The sequence below is a fragment of the Struthio camelus genome, chromosome W (genome assembly GCF_040807025.1).
Source record: "Struthio camelus isolate bStrCam1 chromosome W, bStrCam1.hap1, whole genome shotgun sequence".
Lineage (NCBI taxonomy): Eukaryota > Metazoa > Chordata > Aves > Struthioniformes > Struthionidae > Struthio > Struthio camelus.
The window spans coordinates 56,294,078-56,317,069 of NC_090981.1; the positions used below are offsets into that span (position 1 = coordinate 56,294,078).

The following is a 22,992-nucleotide window of genomic DNA, read 5'->3' on the forward strand; positions in this document are numbered from 1 at the left end:
TGCAAGTTTAAAAGCAACTCAGATAAACCAGCTGGCAATCCTGTCTGGGACTGTCGACAATCTGATCCAGACAGTTTGTCATGGACCCTTGAAAACGGCACTGACGGAGCTGCGACGCATCCCCAGCTGCCAGGCAGGAGCGCGGGAAGCTCCTGGCGCCTCCCAAGCTTTCCTTGGCTGGCATGTGGCACGCTCGCTGCGGGAGCCTCCAGGACGCTTTGTCCTGGGAAAGTCACTGCCCTCTCTCGCACACACTGCATTTTTCAGGACACCCAGCAGCGATGCCAAGGTTTTCCTTGACCCCTTCGTTTATACGCACATAGGTGTGCAGAGGGAGGGGAGCTGCTTTGCGAGCTGCAGAAAGCCCTGGGATGAGGCTGCTGTGATAGCTGCTGTGAAACTCTGCATCCAGCAGCAGACCTCAAAGCCAGGACCTCAGCCCCAAATACCGCCATAATTGCTCACATTACGTTGCGGGGGGGTAAAAAATAGTGTCAGTGTCAAGGCAGGAGGATTTCCTGACTGGCGGACAGGCCACAGTTCAGGAGGATGCAGACTGCCCTGGAGGCTCATCTGCTTCACACAAGGGCAGATGCCATGCAGTGGAGCCGGGCAGCCGTTTGCTGGACCTGCCCCACTCTCCTCCTCCAATAACTGCGAGCACGCTAGCATGGCACCCACCAAAAACGCCTACAAAATACTGCCAAGTATCTGCTGGGATTGGTGGAATAGTGCAAACTACACACAAGTTGGATGTCACTCAACAAATTGCCCCAAGCAGCCAGTTCCTTGTCATGGTCCACAGAGCTCGGGGGCAGTGGGTTGCAGGGCAGGAAAACTGTTGGCCATGGAGCGGGGTGTTAGGTAGACTGTGACTGTGAGCCCTTTCTAGTACATGGCTTTTGGAAAGCACCACGCATCTGCATTGCCCTCGACAGCCCACCTCTGCAGAAGCTCCCTCAGGGAGGAGGGTGGTGGGTTTCACCTGAATTCCAGTGACCGACCAAAAGTCCTGCAGAAATAAAAAGCAGATCACAGAGGCCTTCAGTGAAAATACCTCACTTGCTGCTGTGGGTTCACAGTGGTGAACGCCAAGGTGGGAAAAGGCTTCAGAGCTGTGACATGAAAAGCAACTCTGCGCAGTTTGTTGGCTCTTCATCTTCCTTCCCTGCTCCTGGGAGACCACACTTGCAAATTTTTCACGCGCCAGAGCTTCTGGCTGGTTAGATGAGCAAACCTTGCTGAAACTGCTCAGGGGTTGGCTTACCCTTTCCTTTGAGCGTGTGTTATGCAGCCATGCACATTTTGAAAGGCTGCTGCATGTGTTTCCAGAGACCTCTTTTCACCCAAGACCACCCTTCTCTTCTAGTCGAAGCTGCTACTTCTGTGCAACTGGTCTTGAATGTGAGCGGTGAAAATGTACCTGCGTTGTGGCCCTGTGACACAGGAGTAATGCAGGGATGAATTCACTGCTAGCGTTTCAAGGGAAAAAAAATGTGAAAGGGCTGTCTGTGTTTCTCCCTGCAGCCACGGCGAGGTCCAAGGGCTCTGCCCAGCTGCGGCACGGGGCTCAAGCCAAAAGGAGGCACATGCCAGGGATTTCGTGCCGGCACTAGAAAGAGGAGCCATCCTGTTCCCTGGATTGCTGCAGGACTGGCCAAAATGCCAGTGGGTCAGCGGGAGCCTGTGGCCCAGCAAGAGCCTGACTGGGAGAGCGCTTGGGAAAGCAAGAGCCCCAGAAGCTGTGGTGGGGCCAGGAACTGAGCAAGCACTGGTGCATTGAGGTGGCACAGCCACTGCATCCAGTGATGCTGGTATGAGACAGGGCCACATCTCCAAACCAAGTGCTGGCCTAGAGGAACGTGGCAGACCTCTCTGGGCCTGGCCTTATGGCAGTGTGGCTGCTGAGATGTGGGCATGCGCTCCTGCACTCACTCCGGGAGGTGCAATGTCCGTGTTGGATGGCCTTTGTCTCCTTCAGCATGGCTCAGTGGAGACTGCTTGTGAAATAGCAGGTGCAGATTATCTCTCTGTGCGGTATGAAGGAGTTATCACTGTAAACAGAGTTATTTCTAACAGAAGGAACAGTAAATGTTTAATTACAGATACATCCCCGCCTGGGCCAGGGCGGGCCTTTTTTTTTTTTTAATTTATTTTAATAAAGTTTAAAAGCAACTCTGATAAACCTCTTGAAATGGTGGCCTGCACTTTTACATAATAACCTCACTAATAACCCACTTTCCCAATGTCTATATGAACAAGATAACAAGCCTCACCTTTCTCACCGAACAGAGTTTTTGCTTGCAGAGAAGATGGAAAGCAGCTTTCATCTAGCAGTTATTGCTTTGTAGCTGGTATCTCATTATCTGACACAAACAGATCCATGTGCTTCACTTAGTTTTAAACTGTTGATTACTAGATAAAAGCTTAGAGCTGCCAAAGTACCATGTCAACAGGAGACAGGTAATTACTGCTGCTCAGGCGGCAAAGGCTGGAGGGGCATTGCTGGGGGTACAAACACACAGCTGTGAGGTAGGGAGTAGGGGCCAGATTGTATTCTCTTTTGTCAGTACTCTTGCAATGAACATTGGACCCAGAACTAAAAGCATGAACAAACCTTTCGGGTCAGTCCTTCCCTCACCTCCAGATCACTAGGAGATCCACCTCCAGCTCACTCCACTCAGTGTGGCGCATTCTTAGTATTTTGTTCCAGTACAAAATAAATTCAAAGTACTGCCACTTTAATGTCGTATTATTTTAGATTCAGTTCAGGCCTGTTTGGATAAGAGTATTTGATCATTTGGAGCTCAAGAATGGAGAATCAGCTACTCCATTGCTTTTTACTTCTGACTCCAAAATTTCAGCATGTAGACAGTAATTTTGTGGGCCAATTATTCCTTACCCACGGCAGGAAGGGGAATGATGGGCAGAAAAGATTTATGCGGATGGGATTCTCTTCAAAAGATTGGAAATAAAAGAGCAAGGACTAAACTCTATTATTAATTTGGACCAAAAACATGTGCGCAGCATCAAACCGCCAGAACAATGATGGGTAGGAACCAGGTGGACTTTATTAGAGAGTGAGGAAGGGAATGTTTCTACTTTCTAATAGCTGCCAAGAAACATGCTTGTTTCAGCTTTTGTATGAAATGATAGATGGGTGCTTTGAAGCCCAAATCTCTTTGGTTTTACTCCTCCTCCCTCTGGGACATGGGTGCTGTGGATATTCATTACTCATGTTGGAAACATTTGCCACAGGAAGCTTCTGGAACAGAGTTTGGAAAGCCATGAAAGCCCTGATGGCAGCTGAAAACATCAGTGCTGTCCCAGCACTTGCTGAATCAAATTATAAAGTGCCAAGACAAATTAATGTGTGTCTCTGAGTTATTCCCAATTTACAGAGTCCGGGGTTTTCAAGCTCCTTTCCTACCAAGAAAATCCTCTCTCCTTGAAAAAGAAACCCCATTTTGGTGGCAGCAGCTTCCAAAATCTGGAACTGTGTTTAGAGAAGATCTGCTTCACTCTCCAGTAAATTCCTTTCCGTCTATCCTTGCCCAGTGAAATAACTGGAATATTTGTGTTTGCATTTTTTTCAAATCAGTATTTCCAGTAGTCATAAAGCACAGGCTAACGATCCGCTTCTGCAAGGCTATTTGTGGGCTAATTAATATTTATAGACTAAAGCAAGGCTTGAAAGCTAATCTATGAACAATGTGTTTAATGGTCCTGAACATCTGGCTTGAGAATCTACGATATCACTGAAATAAAATTAAGATGCCTGATGTTAGAGTTTCAAAATAAGGGCGAGAAATACAATAAAAGCATAAAGCGAGGAGATGCAACTCTCTCTTCTGAGCTGTGGGCTGAAATAGTGCAAACTGCGAGCTGCTCCTATTGCCAGGATTGTGGCTGAGATAACCGGTGGTGCAGGCAACAAACGGATTTTGTCCTCAGGGGGAAAAGCCGAGCCAGCAGCAGTCGAGACTCTGTTCCTGAGCTGCAGTTTGCGCTGCCATGGCCAGTGTCTGTGCCATGTTGGGGCCACCGGGCTGGCAGAAGTGGCTGCCTTCCTGGGCGACCCTCTATGGGGGCTGTTAGGTGGGAAATACTGGGGGCAACCACCTACGTTGACAACCTGGTTAGCACTTGTGCTCTGGGCAGATGTGCTTAGACTGAGCGTTTCTCATGCCCTAGGTTGACGTCCCCAGCCAACGTCTCCTCCTGTGGTGAGACTTGCCCTGGTGTCTCCCGTAGAAAGGACTGGAATATAAAGCAGACAGCAGTTTCTCCCCACTGTTCAGCAAATATCAATTACTCATCTGTTCCAGCATCTGCAAGGGTTTGAACAGCCTTCAAATCACTTCAAATCATTAATACCCCTTCTGTGGCTCATCTTAAAGAGAGAAAGAGACAGCCACAGCCCATATTCAAATCCCTGCTGCTTGAGGCTTATTTTCCTTCCCTGGGGTCAAAAAGAGGGTTTTCTGTGACTTTCCGAAGATTAGGATCTGGCTTTATTTCTCCCAACCCTGCGTAGAGAGTCCCCAGGCAGGGGAGTGAAGAGCGACGACAGCTGCCTCGTGCAGCTGCACTCGGCGAAGCTCGTGCGTTTTAGTGGCGATAACTCAGTTCCCTTGTTTAGCTGCGTCTGTGCTGGTTATGCTCTGCTGCCGCAGCTTTCTGCTGTGCTCAAGGCTTTTGACATTGGCAAATATCTCAGCTCCTCACTTCGCTCCTGGGTCTTGGCCTTCTGGCTGGCCGCATCCTGGTTTGTTCCCAGGATCTCTTTTGGAGTAGACTGACTTTTTCCTCCCAAAATGAAGCCTAGGTGAGCTTTGTTAAACTCAGAGACGGCCTTATGGATGGATGAATCCTCCAACCCCATCCCAGCAGGCCCCTGGTGCTCCCTCTTCCCTATCATCCCGTCATAGAACATGCAAACATAGCATCATGCTCTAAAAAAAGAAAAATCACTGTAGCAGGGCTGCAGCACAAACCTCACATTTCCTCAGGCCCACTGAACAGGAAGAAATACAGTAAAAAAAAAAGGAGGGGGGAATAATTCAAATGTAAAGCCATGGAGCACCACAGAGATCCTGGAGCAGCCCCAGGCAAACACAATGCAGAGCGGTCGGCCGCAGACAACCTGAGTTTGAGCCAGTCCATCTCGTTGCAGGGCTGGAGATTGTTCCCAGGGACTGATGCCTTTAGTAATGCTGTTGCAGCCTGTAGTTAAGTCTTTCTCACAGGCCAGGGAGCTACTTGCTCTCGGAAAGGCTGGTGGGGTGTGCAAGACTATGGGTAAACATTTGCAAAACAGTAGTCTGCAGTTATGGCATTCTGGAGGATACTAGTGGGTGGTTCAAAAAATATAATAAGGATATTATTATACCTATATAATTTGATTCTTTTAGTATAAAATAAGCCCCCAGTAAATGATATTTACTTGGCAGTGAAGAAATAAAATCTGGTTTGGCAGATGCATTTAGCACAACACTGGAAACTCAAGGGAAAAAATATTGCCTGGCTGAGTAAGCTGAACTGATGCTGAGAAACGGGGCTCTGTAAATCTGAATTCAACCCAGTTTTTCAGAGCTACTTACCCTGTCTCCTTCCACTGTCAGCCAACTGACAGAAATTCAATATTTTTCTTTTACTGAATGAAAACCATAGTCAGAAGCAGCCACTGGGTCAGAATCATATGCAAAACTCCTCTTGTGCTTTTGTTTCCTAATTGCTCTTGGAAGAATTTTCGGACTGGGCTGACGCAGTTGTGTGTGTGAATTTCCTGGCAAATAAGGAAGGTGACTGTGTCCAAAAGACATTTTAGAGTGTGAATTCACAGCCTTTCCATGTCTAATCAAGGAACGTAAACCATTAGCCACATGTTCTCCATTTCCATCACATTTTTTCACACTTAAACAAAAACATGCCAAAGAAAAGGTGCTACATTTTTTAATGCCCCCAAATAGGAACCACGGGAGTCCGTTAAATGCTGTGGCCATTTCCAGCATACAAATCAATTTTCCTTGTGGTGGTGAAGTGGTGAATAATGCCTGGTTTGTTTAAAGAAGCATGACTGATTTTGGATGAAGGATCCTGTCAGTTTGGCATTTTTCATTTTATTTATTGCACACAACCGTATAAAACCTGGTACTGATCTCAGTGCCAGGCTTACTAGTGGAAAAGCCGAAAGGACCGCATAACTCCTGGTGCAGCAAAGAGGTTCTCCTTCTGCAAGACACTTGCTGGACTCCTGAGAAATTATTTTCAATAACATGGCAGAGAAGGATTTCATCAGTTGGCATCTGCTGGCTTTATTTTTTCTTCCATTTTGCCTGTGTCAAGATGAATACATGGAGGTGAGCAGAAGATCTTATAAACCAGTGGCCAAAGTATTGCAAAGTCACCACCAGACTGGCCATAAAGGTTCCAGAAGCAGGGAAATATTGAAACAGCGGAGTCAACTTATAGAGTGGACTGTTGCTAATAGCACTTCTACAGACCAAAAAGTCCTGAGACCAGAGGTAGATGATGTAGAACTGACTACCTCAGATAGAGTCCAGGTACTCTGAATTAATCTTCTAAAGATAACTTTAAAGCTAATGAGATCTTTTTTTCTAAGATTACTAGTGATATATTTATGAAATGAATTTTATGAAAGCTGCTTACTGGTCTGTATCCTGCCAAGCTGCTTTATAGGATCTTTTAATGAACTAGTAGGACCAGCAGTGTTCTGGGACACTGGTACCAACATGCACAGCAGCCCGTTGTTTTGCCGAAACTATGATCCTATGCAATCGTGTGTTGTGATATACAGTCTCTTAGTTGTTTCAGAATATTTCTTGTTTAACACATTAGTATTAAATATGCTATTAATTCATTTGGAAGTGAAGGAAAATCATGGAATTTGCAGAGATATTTGGAAGGATTCAAATGGCAGTGAAAAAGTTTACTTATTAAATTATGTATAGAAAATATAGTCTTTTGAGCTTGAGACAAACAATGAAATTCTCAGTATTCACAATTATTATTCTAAGGAATAGCTTGAAAAAACAGGCACTAATGTTGTATCTCAGCTCCAAGTAGATGTAATAATGATATATCAAATTGACTTTCAGTTTCAGTGGAAAAAAACATTTGGAATGAAATGTTTTTAAAATCATGTGTAGTGCCTGCTTTTTAAACCGTAGCTCTTTTTATGCTGTTTACATGGCAATTTATACATTATAGTCATTAGCTCACAGCAAAGGGAAAATTGCATCATTTGATTATACATAAAATACTGCCATCAAAATTTAAAGGCAAAACTTTGAAGGACAGAAGATGAAGCTTTTTCTCACAGTAGGCAAAACTGTTTTGTTGCTTGGTATGTTTTTTAAGGCAACAACGTGGGTGTTTTGTTCCTATTTCTGATACAAATGATTGAGCTCTGTATAGTTTGCCTTTTGCCATTTGCGTTTTACAACTTTTTCAGATCTAACCATTATATTCTGAGTTCCAAAGATCAGGGACATGTGGATAAGCATTGAATAATAACCTGTTTCACGATAAGGAGACAGATTTGATTTTAGTACTGTGCTGGGCTTAAAGAACTGAAACACTTCCAAGTACTGGAATAGGTTAAATATACCGCTATGTTCCCTGTGTTTAAATTTTACAGTGCATTGCATTTTGAATTTCTTAGGCAGGAGTTATATGTTCTGCAGTCCACTCAGAAAAATAGATATTTAACTTAGGTATGTTAAATTGCACTTACCGTATATAAGCAGTGTGAACAATCAGATATATAGTCCCATGAACCAGCTAGTGTATGTTTGTGTGTGTGTTCCTCTTTACTGCATAGGGACTTGTGCAGCTGCATACTACAGACCCTACAGTGGTGATAATTACAGAAGATTCTTCTTGACGTCAACATAATTTCAGATAATGCAGGATTTAATATAAAACTATGACTTTGTTAAGGGCCAAACTCTCCCTTGGACACAAAGTACCACTGTGATCTTTGGGGTGCCTGTGTTTCTCATCAGATAGTTTAGTACAATGTGTTTGGATTTGCCTGGTGGGGAAGAAGCTGTGACATTAAGACTGAGTCCAGCTAGCCTGAGTACAGCTGATGGCAGGTCATTCACCTGCCAGTCTGGTCCCTAGGAAGCAATCTTTGCTGGGGAAATGATGCCATTTTTGGCTTACTTAAATGAAATGGAGCATTAGCAGATGCACAACAGGGATAATCCATCACAGAGTGGCTGATGCAATCGGCATTTTCCATCTCGAGACGCTCTGGGTTTCCAGGCAGAGGGGGAGCAAAGGTGGCAGGGACATGTTTTAGGTTATAGCAAACCTCTTCCTTCTCCTTGAGCTATCTGGAAGCTGTTTGGCAACTGCAACAGCTGAAAAACACCCAAGCTGTGAATGGAAAGGTTTCGTCCCTAAAATCCCTACTTTCTTGATTGTCTTAGCCCTGGCTGGAGAATTTTACCCTTCTGCTAAAGTGTTTTAAACATCACATTCACTGTTGTGCCAAAGAGACAATAGTATTTATCTTTGCTGCACCGGCCAGTTTCCAGGCTGCTGGTAACTTCTGAAAAATATAAGGTGCATTTCTGAAGCACAAGAACTCTTAATGAATGATGAGAGCAAGACATGTTCTTCCTTCTTACGTTGCTTGAAAACCTTCAAATACCCCTGACCCTGTTGGCTTTTTGCCCTGAATTTTGGTGGTTTGTTTATTCCTTTGCAAGAGGAGGGAGGACTTTGGTGCCCACAGAGACAGGCTGTTTCTCTTTCAGCACAGGAAATGATTGATGGATGCACTTTGCTCTTCTGTATTGTCTTTGACAATATAAACAGAAACCCAGAAAATTAACCAGGAAATGGAAAGAGGGCTGGTTCTCCAATTCTGATTGCATCACAGGTTTAAATTAAAGGAATTTTATAGGCCATCTGCTCCCTAGAATTGCCTCCTACCTGCTAAATCAAAGGAAGTTCAACAAATATCCCCGGTGTCCTCATTTCTAGTTTTCCAACTGTACTAGGATATCAGTGTGGCAGATGCATTTCGTAAGCTGCTGAATCATATTCCTGTTCTGGAGAGCAATGCCAAAGATTCATTGTGCAATAAAATTTATGTACAAATTGATGCATAGGACCCCTTTGGCAAGTAGGCTGCAATTAATCTTTATGTCCCATTTGAGTGTAATTTTACATTACGTGCAGATGTTTACTTTAAATGTGTTTTTCATGAAGTCCTCTGTTTTTAGAGATTAGAAAAGTATCCTGAATATCCATTGTTCTTGGCAGCTGATTATGAACATTTTTTCTCCTAGTCGAAGGATTAGTAAAGATAATAAGTCAATATTACTTCACAGCTTGCAGAAGTAGTTGTTTTGAAGTCAGTGGAACTGTTCTAATACAACCAGGCTGGCAGGACTTGCTCCCTTTCACATGTAATAACCTGTTGAGCTATTGGAGAGGTAATGTCTAACTGGTTATGACCAGTACTAGTGTCTATTTTAGAACAACCTTGCTGGTTAGCTAACAACGCTGTTCGGGATTTCAGAGCTCTGGGTAAGGAAATAAGTCTTACCTCTTCAGAGAGCCTTATACACTTGAGTAAGACTTCTTTTTGATACATGAAATCCAGATCCCTGGACTCATCCTTTTCCTTACCTATAATCCACAGTTAGATTGTAGATAACTTGAAGCACTTGGATATTTCTAGGCTGGTACTATCTATTTGCTCTTGACAGATGCTTCTATAGTTGGCCTTCCTACTTATCAGGAATATCAAGCGCTGCCAGAAAAGCGCTGGAGATTTCGAGCTCAGCACAACATTGAAAATCAGCGTTCCAGGGAGTGCAAAACATTTGCATAACTCCAGTCCTCTTGCATTTGGCTCCCCTTCAAGAATGGAAAACTAGCTGAAAGCAGGGCTACTTCTTATCTCATATTAGGAAAGCTTTGACCAGTACATCTGGAGATTGTCAGTTTTGTTCTTGCTAACAACTGGGAGAGATTAGACAGCAAGAAGCATACAGATGGGTCCTCCAGGGACATATAGTCCAGCAGGTAGAACTCATTTTTTCTCATACAGTATAGCCGTTATCAGAATGAGGGTAAACAGCATAGGACTGACCAAAAACCCATAATCCAAAGCCCTTCTGGCCACGGGCAATTGTTAAAATTTCCGTGCCTCTTTGAATACAATGCCCACTTTCTGAGCTCTCCAGCTGGCCTTTTTCCCCATGGCATCTTTGCCATCAGCACTTCCAGCTCAACAGTGCACGCGTCTGATCCATCGGAGCCACGGCAGTATTTTGGTGGCATAAAAGGTGTTTTCTATTTCCATAAAATTAAATTCCTGAGCCTTTTGAAATTAATGACTTCTTGGGGGTGTGCTTGGCATCATCCAAAAGATGGGCAATAAGCTTCAATGTTTCAGATCAAGCCAGCTGGTGGCCTCAAGGGTAGGAATACAGTGCAGCTATGTGTTTATTTGGCTGTTCCCAGCTCACCAGGGGCTCATTTGGTGCAGTTAAACCAGTAGGTCTGCTTTAGGCAAGTAGTTTGAGGATGATGAAGAACAGCAGTGAAAAGAAAGGAAAGGAAGACAAATAGGAGAATGATTAGAAAAAAAGTAGCAGTCAGACTGGTGTGACTATTCCCCAGCAGATCTTAAGCACTGCAGATTTGTACTTCAGGTTAATAGCAAAGAATTGTAGGGAAAAAGCAACAAAGAAGGAAAAATGAGAAGGAGGTAGAAGGACCTGGACCTCTACCTCAGCTGACCCACTGAAAGCTTTGTAACTGCTAAATCAACTTGATAGCCTAGTTATAAAATCTAACCAGAACTGAATGAGAATCCATTAGTCTAAATATAGCAATTTGGGAAAGAAAAGCAGTGAAATAAAACTCTATTAAACTATTACTACAGTAGCATAATGAACTCATTAGTTATTTATGTTGCTATGTGTTTCATCATATAAACAGGTTTTCATGCTTACACAACCTCAGCTATAAATAATCAATCAAATGTCCATAACACTTTATTCATGGTCAGTTTGACTTTTCTCACGTATCTTGGCACTTTTGTAGGTTCTTCTAACTTTAATAACCTGTAAATATGCAACTCTGGGGGCATTAACAGGAATTTGCTGCATGGACAATTTTGTATATCTCCTTTTGGCAGTCCAGCCCAGTTTTCTCCAGGTTTAGCAGAGGACAGCTCACTGCTGAAGGCCAAAGGAAGGCCTTTGTTTCCTGCCACTTGTTGCACTTAGGCTTGTTTGTCAGCAAAGGGTCTTTGCTGAAATCTGGTGTCAGTGAAAAGCAGGTTAGGAACCTAATGATATATCCATCTAACTTTCGTTACTCAGTATTATTTTATTTCCAAATCCCCCATTTTTTAACACAGCAGCTTTTTTTTTCCCTCTCTACGTTCATATAGCTCTTAGAACACTTGAAGAGCTTTTTTCCTTAAGTCTTCCAAAAATAACATCTTTGGGGGAATCCAAGTTTGGTAGATTTCAGTTCAGATAAGAAGTGTTTTGAAAACTTACGCAAATATATAAACTGAGGATATATAATGAAGACCCTGTAACCAACATGCATATGATTGATGCATTCCATGAATGAGTTACTTAATACCTATTTTTGTGCACTTAGCCCCCACAAACGGGACCGCAGAATCCAGACTGCAGTACCTGCTGCCGTGGTGATTTTGGTGTTCGACTCTACCAAGGGCCCCCAGGACCTCCCGGGCCCCCTGGGATGCCAGGTAAAGATGTTTAATTGATTCTTGATCAGCATATATTTACAGGCTACACATTACAGGATATTCTATGAGAATGGTCTAAACATCAGAATTTGGGGAGAGATGTGGAAACGGGTTTTTCTGTAATTTCAGGGAAGATAGGGGAAGATAGGGAAGATAGTCTAACTGAAAAGTTAGACCCTGAAGTCTACTCCAGTGAAAAACAATTTGTTAATAAAATTCAGCTTTCAGAAATTCATACTGAAAGTAGTCTTCTTGCATTTCTAGGCCAAATTGCTCTCTCTTCTTAAAGCTGCATGAAACTTCCATTAAAGCTGGGAGAACTTGTTCCCTGGAGTTGATTATTGCTTTCACCATTGAATATCCAGCAATGCTAAATTATGCTGCATTTAGGAGTTTTTTTTATCTAGTGTACTGCAAACCAAATTTTTACAGAGACACATACGCTCTATTCTCTCATGGAAATTTCTTCTTCTACTCTTTTCATGTTGTCTTCCCTAACACAAAATAATTTATTTATTAAAAACACACACAGAATAACAGGATACATAAGAAAAGGGTGTAATTTGATCTAGTAATTGGTATGGAAAAAGATAAACCTGTAGAAGGCAAAAAGACAGTTGTACCTTGGTGTAAGCTTGTTATGGTGGCTACCTTCATGAAATGGTCGTTTCTAAAGCAGATATGTAAAGTAAATTAACATGTTACTGACTGATAGATTTGTCTCATCTTCCTAACCTTTTCTCTTCTGTTACTACAATAAAAATATTATTTCGTTATCCTTCTGTCTCACAAATTTACTGACAGTTAAGAAATAATAGATAACAATACACAAAAAATTGAAGCAGCCTTTCCTTAAGGTGATTTTAGGTACTATGAGAGGAACATTTTCCAGTAATAGGTACATCTGACTTACTATTCTAAATGAAGTGTTTAAAGAATTAGCTTCAGATTGCAAAAATACGAAAATAAATTGTTACTTTGACATATTTTGGTATTAGGCATAATTAGGTATTAGGTGTATTTGGTATTAGCCTGCTACGAGCTAGAATTTATTTCATGCATCAATGCTTTGTAAGAATAGTATTGATCATTGCAAATGTAGGAGAAATGTAACAGTGAGGCCTCTCATGCTGAAATACTGCTGTATGTATTAAAGAGTTGCCTTCTTGGAAGTGGGACAAGACTTTGTGTTATGCCCAGACTTTCAGGGCTGCCAGTCAGTACGCTGCTGTGGCTGCATCTAGGCACGGTGGAGACCCAGCTTTGCCCTTCCCTCATGCGAGAACGTGACTCAGTCGCACCCTCATGCTGCCAAAAGACACCACAAACGCTTGCTCCACGGCATCCTTCTGCAGCCGAGAATTTCTGTCTCCTTCATCTGCTGCATTTTGTATCGTTACACACCTAAAGGAAATGACAACAGCTGCAGTTCACTTGATTGATTGATTCAAATACCACTTTCACACTTCTGTTCTAAACAGAGAAGTGGTTCTTGTTTTATATGAAAGATCTTTCTTTTAATTTTTAAAGGCTATCGATTTCTCCATTCAAACAAAAAATGTGCTTATTTACATCTACCATTTAGCTTCCTTGTTTGATGTCAATTTTTTTCTCCATACAAAAACTTTGAAGAATCACTTACTCATTAGATTTGACCTCAAACAATACCGTTCTTCTTGCAAATTCACAATTAGAGTCACTAATCGCTTTTCATTAAAGAACAAGAAGAGCTGTGAAGGATCTCGTTTCAATTCAGGTAGAATTAGATCAATGATTACATTAACTAAACCCCTTAGTAATTAATTTAAAGGCCAGGATCTTGCTTCAGGTAAGCATAAGAATTATTCAGTTATTCTAGCCAGCTTTAAAATTTTGTCAGTCGCAGACATTTGCTCAGTAATTTCCTCAATAAACATCAGAAAGTAAGTAATACTACAGATGCAGAAACACCTTTCTACAATGACTCCCTTTATATGAAACCACCTCAGAAAAGCTTCATTATAGGACTTTTGTCTTTCTTTAAGTTTAGGAATGACCAGTCAACCCCTTCGAGGTGACCTGCACCCTGAGAATGGAGACCCTCAAATATCTTTTAGCTAGTTTAAGGTTACCACCATTCTCCATTTGCAACATGAATTTTAAAGATAGCAAAATGTTCCTCCAAATTATCCTATGAAAGCAACAAGAAACAAGATTTTGCACACAAGGAAAAGCAGAAGCGCCCACATGGACCATCTGGTATGTCCCCACCGGGCAGTGGCCTTCGCTTTCCCTGAGCCTTGCATCCGCCAAGGTTTCTTCCTGTGCAACTGCCCGGTCCTACAGCTAGCAGCTCAGGGACCTGAGGCATCTGCAGTTCGTACAGCAACACCAAGGTCGCATGAGGGTTAACTCTTAAACATAATCGCATCTCCTTTTGGAAATTTGCTCGTCGAAACCTTAACCTTCACCTTAACCACACAGCTTGTCCGTTGGCAGCTCACTATGGGTCTTATGACACTGAAAAGCGTGTGTGTAGTGAACTGGTGGAAAAGAAACCCGTCACGGGTATCTGTTAGAATACATTATATAAAGTTCTTTAAGTCAAACAGAAAGCTGTTTCTTTTAAGGAAATCATGGAAACAATGGAAATAATGGAGCAACAGGCCAGGAAGGAGCCAAAGGTGAGAAAGGAGACAAAGGAGATATGGGACCGAGGGGAGAGCGTGGCCATCACGGACCCAAAGGCGAGAAGGGTTACCCTGGGATTCCCCCAGAGCTGCAGGTACAAAATCTCTGGCTCGTGCTGTCTGCAGCAGTGTTTGGGTTAGGGAGGTTATGAAGCTTTCTCCTCTGCAAAGCTGTGCCTAATTACCATAGGATACTTGCGAAGCAAATCCATCTGTAACAGAATACACTATAGAGTGACATATATAGCACTTGTCAGGACTGAGAAATGTGCTCTGCCAGATCTTCCTGGAAAAGAAAGACACCAGGGCTTAGCCTTTCTTCAGAGTAAGAATCCAGCTGCAAAATGAGCAGGAAGAAGCATATACCGTTCCCTTTCAGGGCAGAAAGCCAATATCTGGATCATTAACGAAGAGTAAATGGCACCATTGTTTTCCCATTAGGCTAGATCACATACCTAACTCCGCACTTCCTAGGCCATACGAGAATAGTAAAGGCGTCACTCAGGCCCACGCTTTTGAGGTCTGCCAGGCCCTATGAGATTTGCAGCGGCATATATATCCAAATCCTCAAAAGTATTGGGTCAAAACCTTTGCGTGAAGTCCAGAGTTTTTAGGTTTTGAAAAATGCTGCCCAGCAACTATCTGTGTTTATTTAAAGTATCCCAGCACCTTAAAAATGTTGCTCTGCATTACGTGGGTTATTTCCGTACAGCTGCCATGAGGGAGAAGCAGGTAGGTTCTGCCTATGATTCAGCTATCCAAAAGCCAGGCGAGCATGACGTGGGTTCAGAGTTGAGCTGTCAGCTCTGCTGAGGGATGAGGTATATTTGTTTGGGCTCGCTGCTGTGTCAACCTAGCTAAGTTGTGCATGGCTTTTGGATTAGAGCTTCTTCATATCTTCAGAAAAAACATGAAAATTAACTAGTCACTAGTAAACCAACATGTGTGCAATGGGGGAAAATAGCTTTGGATTTCTTGGCATTGTATATATTTGAAAGCTCAGCCCTAGGTTGCATGGAGATGGGATAACTGCATGGAATAAAATTCAGCCTGAAAATGATTTCCAAAATTAATGGGTTTTGCAATACTCTTGCAATTCTAAAATGAGCTATCAAGTATTTCTCCTAATATTAAGGTAGTGGCAGTAATAATAAGTAAGTTAAATACTGAACAGTTAAAAATGATCAAAATAAAGGCTCATATTGCAATACTTGCTTTAAAGTAAATCTCTTCACTGTATTTAACAGACATGCTTAAAAAATCTTGACCCAGTAAGCACATAGTTTCTCGTCAACATCGTGCTTTTAGAGAGGGGATAGGGAGAGGAGAAAACACTTTTGAATACAATGCCATTAAGCGCAGGATTATTTTGAAAGATAGCTGTGTCCATGTTGATCTGCTACTTCAAAATGGGACATAGGGAGAAAAGACACCTTTTTCAACTCTTTTGGTGAGCCCAAGAAAAGTAGCTCGGGGTCAAAGGGAATGTGAATTGGAATCTAGACAAAAAGTAATAAATTCCATCAAGCTGCCATTGCAGCTGCTTTGCTTTAACGCATGATGAACTTTGACATGATCCTGGCTAAGAAACAAGAAGTTAACAGTTTGCTGTTATAGTAAATGCATACATGCAGGGATAAGGAAAATAAGCCCAGGCTTTGAGCTCACATCTGGTGCTCCTCAGATTTCTGAGCAGATGATAGCTTACGATTTCCAGTGTCGGATCCGAACTTGCATTTGATTTTGTCTGTTCCAATTTCATTCTCGTTTGGATCTGAAATCAAAAGAGCATTTTTTTTTCTTTTTAATTCCTATGTAGCTGAAATCTCATGAAAAATCACTTTTGTGAGCAGTAACAACTGTAACTGAACACTTTTCATCTAAGAAGTTGAGAGATAGAAATAAAATGTTTGTCCCTTCGTAGTCTTCTGGCATTCAGGTGCAGTGGCTCTGCTTGTGTCCCCTCCACTGACAGTCAGCTGGGGGACCTCAGCCTCGCAGACGGGATGGCCCCTTTCCCTGCCTAGGTAGATGGTTTTGCACTGCTTCCTATGAAATATTTTCCACAACTGATGCATCTCACTGCAAGAAGGTTAATAGGAAGTTCAAGCACAGTTTTCACGTTCTTAGTTTCCTCTTTTGATCTCCATCACCCTCTGTCATTACTGAGGGATACAGAGCACCTGGTAAGAGAGAAAAAGCAGTGACTGCTGAATCCCAGTCACTTTACTTCTAGGACACCTCTAATAAAAATGCTTCATGCATCTCTGAAAGTAGTTAACAAGAAATACTAATGTGTATGGATTTTTATCATGCACGATTTATTTCACACTTTCAGTTAAAAGCAATATCCAGCTTACATGCATTGGGGAACATATAAAAACTAATTAAATTATTTTTATGCAAAACACCACATATTTCAGTGCCACTTTTCTATTGCATCATTCTAGAGAGAATTTAAGGTAAATAAAATCCCAAACTAAGGTCCTGACCTGCAAACACTTGCCCATACACTTACTTTTACAGTTATGAATAGCCCAATTGAACGTAAGGAAGCTAGTCCTCTTCCAATTTCATTCAATGGGAGATTTGTTACTAGAGTTTAATGGCCTTGGATCAGACCCTAGAAGAACATCTCTGTCAGGAAAATAAACAGACCGCAAATACGAGATGAAATTCTGTAGCTGACTCCTTATATTTGCGCATTTTATGAATAACGGACTAAATAAGAACTGCATTTGTGTAGGTTGCATTCATGGCTTCCATGGCTACACACTTCAGTAACCAGAACAGTGGCATCATCTTCAGTAGTGTTGAAACCAATGTCGGCAATTTCTTTGATGTCATGACTGGTAGATTTGGAGCTCCAGTGAACGGTGAGTGCTTGCAAAACAAAATAACATAATTCTGGGAGCTATGGGGAGAAGTGTGGCTAATAGTGATGAGAAAATAGTAGTGCATTTGCACAAGGCGCTGATGAGGCTCATGGGAATAGCCTGTGTAGCTCTTGCCTTCAGGAAAAATGAGACTGGAAACACAGCAAACCAGGAGAAGGCTCGCCAATGGCATTAGTGCTGGCCTCAAGGCAGGAGGAGGATGCATGGCCAGTGGTGCGGAGGAAGCGGGACAGCCTGCATTTAGACCTTTAGCGCTTCTGCTGCCATGATGAGAAAGCCATGGCCTCACATCACAGCGTCAGCTCTGCAGTTGCCTTCTCCTGCCTCCTGTCACCCCCACTGTCCCTGCTTTCCCCTGCGCCATGAGCTGGGCCAGATGTGGCTAGAAATGAGGCATTACAGGTTTTCCTGAGTCATTTTTCATCTGTGTCAATCCCCCAATTCACACAGCTGTGGTGCGGATGGATGGCCACATGCCTAACCAAAAATACGTCTAAGCAAAGCCTGAGATCACCGTCCTTCACCTGGCTTTTCTCACCCTTCCACTCATTTACGTCCCGCTGTGAAAAGCGACATTAGCATAAATGAAAGTCAGGCCTCCAAGCTTGCTGTGGCACTTGTCTTGCAGACAATTAGGAGCATGTGTGATTTTCCTCACAGATCTGCCTCCCTTTGAGATTAAGGTATATGTGGGCATTAAACTTTCACCCATAACGATTTAATGACTTTGATACTAATGCTAAGCTCACAGCACCCAGAACGTTGCAGGGTTAATGCTACAGCCCTCGCTGCTGAGGATCCAGAAGCTTCTCCTCCGTCCTATGGGAGCCTCATAGACCTCGTGACATGTAACGTGGTTGTACTGATGGCATTGCCAGTGCCTTTCGAAGAGCTGAATAGAAAAGGGTGAGGGCAAGGGGTGGCCTGTGCAAGGGCAGAGAGCAAAGGCTGCGTCCGTGTCATGCAGGACGCAGTGTGGCAGGCACGCAGCAGCAGGTGCTGCTACAAGGCTCGTGCCCTGTCCGACCTGGGATGGCCTCTGGGGCTGAGCAGGAGCTGCCCTGGAGACTGCCCTTTCGGGAATAGGTGGGAGCGGGAGAGCAAGGAGGAAAAGGTGAAAGAGGGGTTACTAGGCTCAGCCTCCGGGAAACTTCCGTTTTGGAGAGACGGAAGGGATGAGCGGTCCTGCATGTGCCCAAGGGCCATCACTTCTCTGGAATGGCATGTGGCTGAACCCCTGTCATTCACAGAACAAAAATTAGTCAGATTTTGGCACACTGTAAGTGGAAGTGAAATACCCATTGACGACTGAAAGGTGAATTTGGCTTCAGCTGTTAGGATTTCTAAGCAAGAAGCACCAGCCTGTAGCATGACTACCTCATTCTATGAAGCAAACACGTTATAAATGTTTAACCTTTTCAGGGGTGTATTTCTTTACCTTCAATATGATGAAACATGAAGATGTGGAGGAAGTGTACGTGTACCTAATGCATAATGGCAATACTGTTTTCAGCTTATATAGGTAAGTGGAGAGCCAGGCCATTTTCACTGCAGAAGACATGTTTGCACAGATGTGAATTCTTGCTTACGTTGCAAGAAATGTGAAATTGTTCCTTTTTGGAAGGAAAACAGTAGGGTGAAATAAACAACAAAAAAATTGTATTGTATTTTGCCCTACTCAACTTGCAGATTTGGATCATATCTGCCACAGAACATGTGCCTAAAATTTAGCCTTGATTAGAAGTTCCTCAAAGTTTGAGGAAAGGAATTAACATTGCAAATCAGGGTTTGAGTCCTGTGGTAACATGCTGTTACTCTGTTAAAAACATACCTCCATCTTCGTTCAACCTGTAAGAGAAGGGGAGTAATGCAGTATGCAGCAATTAATAATAGTCTTGTTAAAGATTAGAGGAAAGCAGGTTACTTTAGAAGAGAGCAGTAGTACTACAGTAGTAAGGAGTAAGTAACTACAGGAGTAAGAAGCAAAGGAGTAAAAAGCAAAAGCTCCATTTACTGGCTTTATTGTTAACATATCTTGATTAAAAAGTTTTTGAATTGTTTGTGTTACTTGAGAATAATGAAGAATAGGATACACTTTTAGCATAGCAACTTGTGTAATGGACAGGTCAAGAGCTAGTAGCCAGATTAATACCTGGGGAAAAAAAAAAAGTATCTTTATTATTATTCACTTAATACCAACAATGAGCCGGATGCCAAAATCAAGCTTTTTCTTGAGCCTTCATAAACAGACAGAAAAGTTTAGACTCATCACACAGTATTTTAGGCACCTTGAAAACAGCAGATTCATTTAAGTTGTCTAGGCTTCTTCAACAGCCAGTAGCCGAGGCACCTCCAACGGGTGTTTCGTTCCCCCTAAGATCTTACAAAAGAAAAAGTACTCAGCTATTTTTCCTGAAGCATTAATGTCAGAAAAGACAACAGGTGGAAGAAAGGAAACCGACACACATGCAAAGTCAGCAGGTTAGCCCACGTTGGACAGATCTAAGTTCAAGCAAAGGGCCTTAGGCCGGAGTGAACTGTCTACTGGCAGCAGGGAGTGCAGGTACTCAGCTTACATGAGACTCCTGACCGGCGGGCATGCAAAATTAGCTGAGATAAATCCAAGGGAAAAGAGCATAATGCGAAATCCAGAGCGCTGTGAAGAATGAGTAGAGTTTTATTTTAAACAATAAATTTGCTTTGGTGCTCCACATAAAACCCGAGTAAGTTAAACTTCCAGAATTTCAGAAAGGAAGGAAATAATGCACTGAAATAAGGTGCACGATTTGACTAGTAGATCAGATGCACAAAGATGCCCAAATTTTCAGGTAAAGCAGATAAAAGATGTTAGCAAACCTTGGAGGGAAGTTTTGCTCAGGATAGCAATGTGCTTCCTTGGATTTGTTTTTTTTTTTCCAAGTTATTTGCTTGGTCATTGTCAATAAAGAAAGAGCTGAGCTGTTGTAAAATATTCATCCTTAGCTATGAATCAAAAGGGAAAGCAGACACTTCAGGAAACAGTGCGGTGCTAAAACTTGCCAAGGGAGATGAAGTTTGGCTGCGAATGGGAAATGGAGCCCTCCACGGGGACCACCAACGCTTCTCCACTTTTGCTGGGTTTCTTCTTTTTGAAACGAAGTAAAAAAAGAAACAACCAAAAAGATATTCATCTGAGGAAGCTTCTTTTTTGAGCTAACATTTTTCTCTGGACTACGGAATAGCATTATGGTGAAAAAGATCAAGAAGGCTTGTTTGGATGCAGCGCGTTGCTATTTGTGTATCAGAGATGAGCTGAATACATTGGGTAGTTGACACGATTACAGATCCGCAGAAGATATATTGTCATCTAGGTTGCATCTAATGGAGTATTAAATGTTGCTATTGCTCTCTTCACCAACGTAACTGAAAAAGAAAGGCAAAGGAGTTTAACATGATTTAGAGAGCAGTTTGCGCAGTTAAGTCAATTTTGTCTGTAAATACACTTAATTGTACGTCAGGAATTGAACAATGGATTCATGGTTTTTTGTTCCTTTATTCAGTCCTTTTTACACGTTCATTTAAGCTTGCATTATGGAAACAGGCCTGAATGAGTTATAAGTAAGCTCAGCTGAGAGCAGATTTACAGGAGGAAGGCCTAGAAAGAACTTTACAAATAGGAGAAAAAATGTGAAAATAAAGATGTCAAGAATTCAGGTTTATTGCATTGCCATCTCAAACCTCTGATGATGCATTTGGTGTCATTTTTTGTAGATTTTTAGTACATATTTACTCAAAAAAAAGAAAATGAGTGGTAGTAATTCTTGCCTTAGTAGCAGCTTAAAACTAAGGTAATTTAGCCTTCAGGGTGCAGTGGTCAGACAGAGGAACCGTATGTTCCTTCCTAGCCTTTAGATTTTTGAAACCTGATGTAGTTGAATGCAGGGTGTCAAGGCAGAGCCATAGACGCTGGAGAGGTTGCGAATTTGTTGGCAGCACACACAGAGAAACACGTATTTTGTGGAGTTTGAAGCTCTTTTAGAAGGATATACATTGTTATACTGCATATTTACTTAACAGTGGAGTTGTTGATACAGTTTGCTTACCAGCCTGCCAAGAGCCAGTATTTCAGGAGAAGAAATTGCAGCCTGGCAAAGCAGTAGCTAACCCAGTTCAATATTTAACTGGTAAAAGGAAACATTGACTAGCTTAGAAGTTCTGATCACAGTAAACTGGATCGTTCTTCAGCATTATTTGCTCTCCAGTTTTTCAGAGTTTGGGTACCTGAAATCTTATCTTGCTCTTTTTTATTTAAGAATGATCCTATCAGCACCAAATAGGCTACACAAATACTGAGGTTTGAACGTGTGCATCTTCCGCATATTCTGGCTCTCCACACAAAAACGGATGAAAGATAAATTACATTTTAGCAGGGATTTGCACCAGACATTCCGTGACATTAATGCATAACAAGCAGGTGAGGTTAGAACAAATGCAAACTCTGTTCAATATTTATTTGAATTTCTTTTATATAGGATAAAGATACCATTACCAGTACAACGGAGTAAAAGAATCAAAATATGCCCTAAGGATCTGTATGTCCTTGTACACATTCTTAGTTTGTGTAAACAACATCTTGTGATGAAAAATGCATGCTAGTACTTGATGATTAGGACTTGTTATTTTTTCATTTTATGCATCAACCACTGAAAATATTAATGAACTATCCTCTGATAGTTTATTTTACTTCATTTTCTTTTTATGAATTTGGGGTAGGTTTGCACCACACAGACTTTCAAAACCTGAGACCATGTTATTTCAATACGCATTTTAGTGACATTTTGGCATGCCTTCAAACTAAAATCCACCCACTAGGTAATCAGATAATGTTATTCTTTTGGAATTAAGTGCACAAAGCCTGTATGATATACAGCATAATGAGCTAACTTTCACGGTAAGAAAAATCTTTAAAAAAATTATTTCTTGTTGTGTTAGGAATGTTTGCTTACTGTGTAAAACATACATTTACCCAATAAAGTTTAATAGTTGTAAAACTGTAATGGTTTGTTCACATCTATATTTACTACAACATATCTGAGATCAGCCAAGGACCTTTACCACTAGGAAACTATGGGGATATGTCCTTTACACGTATTTCCTAAGCATTCATTTTGCTACTGAACTGGAGAAAGCCATTACTAAGGGTCAATAATGTATTTATTTTGTATATACACCCATACATACACACACACACACACACACACACAGGCACATGCATATGTGTGTGTGTGTGGATGTATATGTATATTTAAATTTATATTGTAAGGGGGATTTAAATTAAATCTCCATTGGGAGCTTCATTTTCCTTTATGGTATGGCCTCTTAATTCATTCTGGTCAAAATAAAGCACTTACAAACTGGTCACGTATGGTTCACTTTAAGGTCCTTTACATTATCTCTGAAAATGACCATGGCATAAAAGAACACCAACTTTTGCCATTCTCATTTTATGTTGTTTTTGCAAGTTTTGTACACCTTGCCCTGCTAAGATAGGGTGGAAGGCAACTGAAAATCAGCCTGAAAGTTTCTGACAAACCATGGTTTGGTTCCAAGGTTAAAGCTAAGAGGTTTTTATAAACAAGGTTCATCCTTCCCAGTATTCATATGACAT

The 22,992-nt window shown here is 41.9% G+C and overlaps 1 protein-coding gene across 2 annotated transcripts; it reads left to right on the forward strand.

Annotated features, from left to right (window-relative positions):
- The first annotated feature begins 6,118 nt into the window (after positions 1 to 6,118).
- On the forward strand, positions 6,119 to 22,381 carry LOC104147778 (C1q and TNF related 3). Of its 2 annotated transcripts, none has more exons than XM_009680613.2 (6): positions 6,119 to 6,566; positions 11,668 to 11,779; positions 14,389 to 14,543; positions 17,195 to 17,324; positions 18,768 to 18,867; positions 20,328 to 22,381. In XM_009680613.2, the coding sequence occupies exons 1-6, from the start codon at positions 6,279 to 6,281 to the stop codon at positions 20,485 to 20,487; spliced, it is 945 nt and encodes a 314-aa protein (XP_009678908.1). In that variant the 5' UTR covers positions 6,119 to 6,278; the 3' UTR covers positions 20,488 to 22,381. The 2 variants fall into 2 exon arrangements, with proteins under 2 accessions (XP_009678908.1, XP_009678909.1); XM_009680614.2 differs by having other exon boundaries at positions 6,122 to 6,362.
- The last annotated feature ends 611 nt before the right edge of the window (positions 22,382 to 22,992 follow it).